The sequence below is a fragment of the Nomascus leucogenys genome, chromosome 5 (assembly GCF_006542625.1).
Source record: "Nomascus leucogenys isolate Asia chromosome 5, Asia_NLE_v1, whole genome shotgun sequence".
NCBI lineage: Eukaryota > Metazoa > Chordata > Mammalia > Primates > Hylobatidae > Nomascus > Nomascus leucogenys.
In genome coordinates this window covers 34,401,742-34,410,724 of record NC_044385.1, presented here as the reverse complement: position 1 = coordinate 34,410,724, position 8,983 = coordinate 34,401,742, and the positions used below count along the sequence as shown (strand labels likewise).

Sequence of the window (8,983 nt, the reverse complement as noted above, 5' to 3'; positions counted from 1 at the left end):
GGAGCAACCAGCTAAGTATCTGAAATTCCTACCATTTAAACAACAAAGAGATCATTGTTTTATAATTGATTTATAATTGTCTGTTGATTTATCATGGTGATATAAAGGTGGAGACATTGGGGGCCGGGCACAGTGGCTCACGCCTGTAATCCCAGCACTTTGGGAGGCTGAGGCTGGCGGATCATGAGGTCAGGAGATCGAGACCATCCTGGCTAACACGGGGAAACCCTATCTCTACTAAAAATACAAAAAATTAGCCGGGCGTGGTGGTGGGTGCCTGTAGTCCCAGCTACTCTGGAGGCTGAGGCAGGAGAATGGCTTAAACCCGGGAGGCGGAGCTTGCAGTGAGCCGAGATCGTGCCACCGCACTCCAGCCTGGGCAACAGAGCAAGACTCGATCTCAAAAAAAAAAAAAAAAAAAAAAAAAAAAAAAGGTGGAGACATTGTTATTCTTATATCCTGTGGGTAGCATTTTTAGAGAGTAATTTTTCAATAGGTTGTGTTGTGTTTTTGTAGAGATGGGGTCTTGCTCAATTGCCCAGGCTGGTCTCAAAACTCATGAGCTCAAGCTATCCTCCTACCTCAGCCTCCCAAAGTGCTGGGATTATAGGTGTGAGCCATCATGCCTGGCCTAGATTTTAAAATATAAATTTATTTTAAGAAAATTTTATAAGTTTTGTAACAGTGTCAGCATCAAAATGGAGTCACTAATGTCAAGAAAACCCTGATAAATAGAGCTGGGAAGGCCGTGAAAAGAGGGTTATCATGTATGCCTGATAACAAAAAAAGACTACAAAAACCACAGCCTTGGACTAAAGGCCATCATAAGCTTACATAAAAAATGCTTCTGCAAGGACATCTGCCCAGCAACTTCCTGTGTACTCTCGGTAAGGCATAACCCTTGTTACTTATCTTTGCAGCCAAGGATAATTATTTCAAAACAATTGTGTAATCCTCCTCATTTTTTCCTTTAAAAATCTTTGTCTTCCTTTATCTCCCTGAAAATGCACATAGCTTACTATGGCACATGTATTCCCATCACAATGTTTTATTCCCAAATATATTTCTTTTAGAGAGCCTCTCGTTGTTATTTAGGTTGACAGTTTGAAAATGTGAATAATAAGGAAAATTCACTGAAACTTTGCTCATGATAACGAAACTTTAAAAACACTTAAATACCTTTCAATAATAGACTCTTTGAATAAATTAAGCTACACACATATAGGTGTGCACACACCTAAACACATACACCTGAATACACACACTGGAATACAAAGAAACCATATGTCTATAGTATATTGTTAAGTTTTTTAAAAACAAATTGTAAAGCTCCTGTAGAGTTGCTCTTATTTTATTAAATACTATACATATGGGTATATAGGCCTAGAGATATGTCTAAAAGGAATGTTATGAAAATGTGAACTTCAGTCATCTGCATGATGGAATGAGTCAATTTTTAGTTTCTTCTCTGTACTTCCCTGTATAGTTTGAATTGTTTAGAAAAGCATATGCCACGTTTACAGAAGCAATACAATGATTTTTACATAAAATATAATGTTATAGCTATTATTAATCTCCTTTCAAGAAAATATTATTGCTTCAGAGACAGCCATGCTTTAGTAAGGGCTCATCTGTCAGATTGATTCATTGACATCTTGGGAAGAAGACATCAGCAACCCAAAGGGAAAGGATACAGGAGACGTACTCTGTGGCTTTGCTATGCACACCCTGAAGATGTCCAGCTATCATTTCTTTTCACCACACCAGATGACTTCTAATTCATCTTCCCTCCCAGTCTAAGCCGAAGACTGATTCTAAACCTACATTCTCTGCCATGCTGGTAAACATCCTTGTCATCCAAGCAAAATGCCCGGAAATCCTCTTTGACTCCTTTTCTTTTTTCCTACCTTCTCCTTCAATCTGTCTCCAACTATTCATCTACTTTCCATTTCTACTGATACTACCTTAGCTTTGTAACCTCATCACTTCTCACCTGGATTTTTGTCGGCACCCTACCTGGCCTCACTCCTGCTCACCACTGATTTGTCTCCCTTCCTGCAGTCAGAGCAATTGTCCTAAATATTGTGATAATGGTGGCACTCTCTCGTCAAAAATCTCCCAGTAGTTCTCTGTTGTTTGTACTGTACAGGATAAACTTTCAGTTCCCCTAAATATCACATCCACTCACCTCCTTCTGAGCTTTTTGCACATGGCATCCCTCTTCTGGAATGCTCTTATTCCTTAGACCCAATACTTCACCTGGCTAACTTCCACTTACCCCGTGGTATCTCTGCTTACTCATCACTTCCTCTCAGAAGCCCTTCGGGACTGCATATCTCTATCTACCTATCAATGGATTGATAGATAGATATCTTCATGTGCTTCCATAGTACGCTTATCATAGTACTTATGATGTTGATTTATAATTATTTGTTGATTGCCTAGATCCACACATGATCTGTCAGGACAAGAACTGTGTCTAATTCACTACTGTGTCCCCAGCATTTTGCATAATTCCCGCACATTTAAAATCATTGAATGAATGTGCTGCAGAAATGGTTAATTTCCATCTGAAATTGGTTCCCCTTATTTTGTTAGATGTTGCTGTATCTGATGTAGCACCTGGAACATGGCTGCTCTGCCATCATCAGGGGAGTTAACCTGAGAAGACAGAGTAAGCAAAAGATAAAAAGAACTGAGTCTTTTTTTTTTTTTTTTGAGACGGAGTCTCACTCTGTCGCCCAGGCTGGAGAGCAGTGGCGCGATCTCGGTTCGCTGCAAGCTCCGCCTCCCGAGCTCACGCCATTCTCCTGCCTCAGCCTCCGGAGTAGCTGGGACTACAGGCGCCCGCCACCACGCCAGGAGAATTTTTTGTATTTTTAGTAGAGACGGGGTTTCACCGTGTTAGCCAGGATGGTCTCGATCTCCTGACCTCGTGATCCACCCGCCTCGGCCTCCCAAAATGCTGGGATTACAGGCGTGAGCCATTGCGCCCAGCCAGAACTGGGTCTTTCAAATTCTCACTGAACCAATGAATTAACCAACTTGGTCAATCTGCATTCGGACTTCTTTTTTGTTTTGGACAGGGTCTGTCTATCACCCAGGCTGGAGTACAGTGGTGCTATTCATAGCTCACTGCAGCCTCAACCTCCCAGGTTCAAACATTCTCCTGCCTCAGCCTCCCAAGTAGCTGGGATTATAGGTGTGCACCACCATGCCAGGCTAATTTTTGTATTTTCAGTAAAGATGGGGTTTCACCATGTTGGCCAGGCTGGTCTCGAACTCCTGACCTCAAGCGACCCACCTCCCCCAGGCCTCCCAAAGTGCTGGAATTACAGGCATAAGCCACCAACCTTGGCCTGTTAGGGCTTTATTTTAAAACAAAGAAAACAAAGGTAATATTTTATATATATATATAAATATATATGTATTTTTTTTTTTTGAGACGGAGTCCTGCTCTGTCGCCCAGGCAGGAGTGCAGTGGCGTGATCTCAGCTCATTGCAAGCTCCGCCTCCTGGGTTCACACCATTCTCCTGCCTCAGCCTCCCGAGTAGCTGGGACTACAGGTGCCCACCACCATGCCTGGCTAATTTTTTGCATTTTTAGTAGAGATGGGGTTTCACCATGTTAGCCAGGATGGTCTTGATCTCCTGACCTTGCGATCTGCCCACCTCAGCCTCCCAAAGTGTTGGGATTACAGGCGTGAGCCACCGTGCCCGGCCAAACAAAGGTAATATTCTTAAAGAAGTTCCAGGATTAATATTCAGTCCAATCTCCTAAATTTTAGCATGCATAAGAATAACATAGATGCCTTCTTAAAAAGTAGATTTCTGGCCCCACCTCTGGAGATTTAGCTTCAGTGGGATATGGTAGAGTCTAGGACTCCGCATTTTAGCAAGCATTCTGTTGCAGTTGGTCTGCAAACCACATTTCAACAAACCCTATTCTAAAACTTCTACTTCCTATCTATGGAACGGAACCACATGAATGGCTCCCATCTTCTGGATCTTTCCATCATTTGAATCTGCTCCCTGGATTATTGTGTGAAGTGTAGTTTGCAGACCAACTGCATTAGAATTCTCTATTCACCAGAATAAGATATTGATCAGGTAAGTCACTTAACCTGAGTCTAAATGTCCCCATTTATTAAAAAAAGACACATATTAATTCCCTGCATTGCCACTCCTGAGACCGGTTGCAAAGATCAAATGATCTCAGTAGCTGCACTGTACAAATATAAGAAAATGCAATTTGTTAGGACTCTGGTATTTATCGTGCTCCTTAATTGAAGGGAAAAAAAACTGTTCTTTAGGCTCTATTTATTAAGAAAGAAATAGAGGCTCGCACATTGTAGAAAGATTGCTACATGGTCAAACTATAAAAGGGGTTTACCCAGTTAACCTGAAAAGTTATTGCCCAGAACATCTTATTCCTAAGCATTCTGACTGTTTGCATGCTCCATCAACTCTGTAAGTAATGTATAATATGCGTAGATTCCCTGACAAAGGGAGCTGCTTTGACTCCAGCAAAAGTTAGTAGGTCCAAGGTTATATATCATATGATTCCATTCATATGACTTTCTGGAAAAAAAAACTATAGTGACAGAAGAGGGCAATGATTGCCAGGGGCTAGGAGGTTGGGGAGAGTATGACTACAAAGGGGCAGCAGAGGGAGTTTTTTGGGGTGGTGGAACTATTCTATATCCTCATTGCGGTAGTAGTTACAGGAATCCTCATCATGCTAAAATTCATCTGCTTTACAAAGATTAAGCAGTTTTACTATATGTTAACTGAAAAAATTAATTAATTGATTGGCTCAACTCAAGTGACTGTTTTCCTTACCTGGATAAAAGCAACCCAAAGGATTAGAGTTTGTGGAGAGAGAAAAGAAGAATCAGAACTATGAGGAGGGTAGGCAGGAAGAGAGAATGAGAAACGTGCACACTGAACAAACAACTGTTCTGAGTACTTCTTCACTTTTTTTTTGTTGTTGTTGAGACAGCCTGTTGCTAACACTGGTATGCAGTGGCGTGATCATGGCTCACTGCAGCCTTGACCTCCCAGGCTCAAGTGATCGATCCTCCCACCTCAACCTCCTGAGTAATCTGACACTACAAGTGCATGCCACCAGGCCCAGCTTTATTTTCTTTTTCTTTTTTTTTTTTTTTTTTTTTGTAGAGACAAGCCTGTTGCCCAGGCTTGTCTTGAACTCTTGGGCTCAAGCAATCTGCCCCTCTCGGCCTCTCAAAGTGCTGAGATTACAGGCATGAACCACCACACCCAGCCTGAGTACTTTTTTATTCCTTTCCTTTTTTGGGAGTTGTTTCCTAAAGATCAGTTTTATCTACTTTCTGGGACTCCATCCTTCTCTTCCCAAGTATAAAAACTATTCTGATTAACCAGTAATTTCCACTGTTTCTCCTACACAACACTCTTCAGTTAATTTTTAGGTAAACTTTACTTTCCAGATTACCTCATACCCCCAAAATAATCAGAACGGTTAAGCTTCTAAAGCAAAGCCCTCTCTAACAGAGTCAGACAAAATCGGGGAGAGGCATTTTTCACATCGGCTTTCCTCTTCATACTTCAGCATCCCCCTGTTGGTTGGAGCTTCTAGAGATGTAATACAAGACAAATCTGTAATTTTAAATTTTCTAGTAGCCACCTTAAAAAAGTAAATAAAACAGGTGAAATTAATTCTAATACTATACTTTACTTAACTCAATATATCAAAATGTTATTTCAACATGTCATTAACATAAAAATTACTAATGAGCTATTTTGCATTTTTTCTTTGTACCAATTCTTTGAAATCCAGTGTGTGTTTTACTCTTAAAGGGCATTTCAGTTTGGACTAGCCACATACCAGTAGCTCATAGCCGTTGTGTAAGACAGTACGGGTCCAGGCTATTTATTTTTGAAGTCCAGTGCAAACAACCTCTCATTCTTTGCACTTTGATAACTTGAATATTTGAGCCTACAATCTTCATTCATTCATTGGTCAACAGCCGCTGGAGTGTTTACTGTGCACAAAGCACTGTGCTAGAAGCTGGAAGGACAAAAGTGAACAAGACATTGTTTGCCCTAAGGCTCAGTCTGTGGGGGTGAGAGACACATAAAGAGACAATTATAAAATAACATGAAAGAACGGTGACAGAGATGCACACTATTTAATGAGCATCTGGATGGGGAGGGGAGTGCTATAAATGTTTCAGAGGTGGCCCTGAGCTGGCTTCGGAATGTGTGACCTGAACTCTGAGAAGCGGATGGGAAAGGGCATTCATTCAGAGGTACTTGCTTGACCAGAGGCGCGCAAATGAGGAATGCTGAGGCCCAGGGAGCCTCCTAAGAGTGCATGTCAGGGCAGAGATGAATGGAGAGGGAACTGGATAGGTATGCAAGGCCAGACAGAGAAGAACCTGGATGTCATGTTTAGCTTCTAAACTAAAACATCTCGAAAACTTCCTAAAATTCCATATGAAATGCAAATGGCGCTGGATTTCAGCTTTTGCTGGTAACCGTGGCAGCTCCCCTACACTGGTTGCGGAGTGAGGGCAGGGCCATCTGCTTTGCTCACCACCCTACCTGAGGCTTGCAACACTGCCTGGCACAGAGGGGGCCTGGAGAGTTTACTCGGGCTGAAATGCCTTCCTTCATTCTTTCTCCTCCGGGCCTCCCATCTGCCTCCGCGAACCGGAAAAAGAGGAAGAGTGCCAGCCATAGCCTTCCACGCTTCCAATGGCCTCTGGAGTTCACGAACAGGTCTTCACCTTTCTGGGCTGCTTCCAAGTGTACACAATGGAGCTCACCACTCCCCACTGCCCAGGACTGCTGTGTAGCTCAAATGAATTCGTGGAAAGTGCCCCCCTAAAAATGAAAAGATGCCTCTGGAGGCCTGGCGCACAGCGAGTGGCACGACCTGCAGAGGTTACCGCCACGTTTCCATCCTCTGCGCCCGGGAATCGCCTGCCCGGCCAAAGGGTGACTGACTCAGGGCCGGGGCGCCTCCCAGCCCTCAGGCGGAAAGCCACTGCAAAACCGCTTAAGGCGCGTTTGGGGGAGGCGGCCCCGCAGCCCCGAGGGCCTGGGGCCCTGAGTACCAGCTGCCCGCCCCCGGTATCCGCAGCGGACCCCACCGGCACCCAGTCCCTGGCACCCCCGCCTCGCGAGGCGGCGGGGAGAAAAGGGTGGAGCGGTCGGACTCCCGCAGCCAATGAAAGCTGCGGGTTCCTGGTCCGATCCCCGGCGCGGCTCGCCATTGGTCGCCGCCCGGGTCTCGGCCCACCGAACCTCGGCGACCCGAGCCAATCGCGAGGCGGCGGGCGATCCCGGGCTCCCCTGGCGGCTGGCGGCAGGCGCAGAGCGGGCCAGGCGCGGAGCTGGCGGCGGTGACAGGAGGCGCCAACCCGCAGCCCTTACCGCGCGGCGCCGCACCATGGAGCCCGCCGTGTCGCTGGCCGTGTGCGCGCTGCTGTTCCTGCTGTGGGTGCGCGTGAAGGGGCTGGAGTTCGTGCTCATCCACCAGCGCTGGGTATTCGTGTGCCTCTTCCTCCTGCCGCTCTCGCTTATCTTCGATATCTACTACTACGTGCGCGCCTGGGTGGTGTTCAAGCTCAGCAGCGCGCCGCGCCTGCACGAGCAGCGCGTGCGGGACATCCAGAAGCAGGTGAGCGGCGCCGGATGCGGCCAGGACTCAGGGCCGGGGCCGGCGTGCCCGGGGATAGCGGGACGCGAGGTGGCGACGGGAGCTGCGGTGCGGGGGCGGCCAGGACTTCCCGGGGGGGTGGGGAGCTGGCGTTGGAGAGGGGTTGGAACGAAACAAAAATGTGATGGGGGCGGGGGAACAGAACAGGCAAAGTGCCCACTGTGTGCAGGGCATATGCGGGTACCTGGAGGGAGATGAAGAAGGGGAAGAGAGGGAGGTGCGCAGCACTCAGGTAACTCTCACCCGGCCCAAGCATTTCAGAGAAGGAAAGGCTTCCGGGAGGTGGAGCTGGGTCTAGAGATTGGGAAGTATGGGAAATGACTGGGGGAAGGTGTGTGGTTGGAGGGACTGGTGTGAGGAAAGGCTAGGAAGCCGACAAGTGCAGAGCAGGGGCGGGAGAACGTCGAAAAGTCCGTTTGGTGCTAGGCTGGAGAGGGGCCTTGATGCCAAGGCCGAGTTTGGACTTTATTTTGTACAGCAAGACGCTTTTGATTGGGTTTAGGATAGAAGACTAAAGCAAGAAGGTAGAACCCAGCCCAGAAGCGGGAGGGAAGAGCCTCGCAGCCTCTGGTGACGGAGGGCTCACTCCTTGATAAAGGCATTCGGTCCATCTCTCAGTTCCTCAGGTACCCACGGAGGCTGTGACCTGCTGTGGCTCACGGTGGAGCCTCCTCTGCATCCAGGGACCTGGGCAGTTTCTTGACTCACTCTGCTTCTCTTTATGTTCCTCTCTTGCTGGCATCAGGTTGCAGAGAGCTTCTGTTTCCTGCTGCCACCCTTCCGTAGGTGTAGCAGCCTCCATATTCTGCTTGCTCCGCGCTGGGTGCTGCAAGCAAGGGCATGAAGATGGATGCGGAGAGACGTTCCCATGAGGCATAAGACCTGGGGCCTGGTGGGAGAACGCAGTGTCTGGAAGTGCTTTGCCCTGTAGCTCTGGATTTTGCTGGTCACAGTCGTGGCTCCAGAGCCTCTGCCTGTCTTCCCTCCCCGCCTGCACCCTGTTTCCTAGCTCTTTTCTCGAGTTCTAATTCTCCATTTACCTCTTGTCTCCCCTGTCAGACTGTGAGCTCCTAGAATGCAGGGACTGTTATGTGACTCGCCTATGGCCCATAGGGCCTGGCTCAAAACAGCCTAGCAAGTGCCTATTAATCTCAGCTAAGCCACAAGGTTCACTGTGAGCAGGAAAACTGGGGCCCAGCTGGACTAGCCTCTACCCCGGACCTGCCATGTGCCATTGCCATCCTCACAGCAACCCACACAAGTAGATCTTGTGCCTAT

The 8,983-nt window shown here is 47.0% G+C and overlaps 1 protein-coding gene across 1 annotated transcript in view; it reads left to right on the top strand.

Annotated features, from left to right (window-relative positions):
• Window positions 1-7,289: 7,289 nt before the first annotated feature.
• DHCR24 (24-dehydrocholesterol reductase) overlaps window positions 7,290-8,983 on the top strand; it is a 33,813-nt gene continuing 32,119 nt past the window's right edge. The window contains exon 1 of the mRNA XM_030812897.1: window positions 7,290-7,666. Within this exon, the coding sequence (XP_030668757.1) occupies window positions 7,436-7,666 (231 nt within the window). The 5' untranslated portion in view covers window positions 7,290-7,435. The remainder of the gene's footprint in view (window positions 7,667-8,983) is intronic.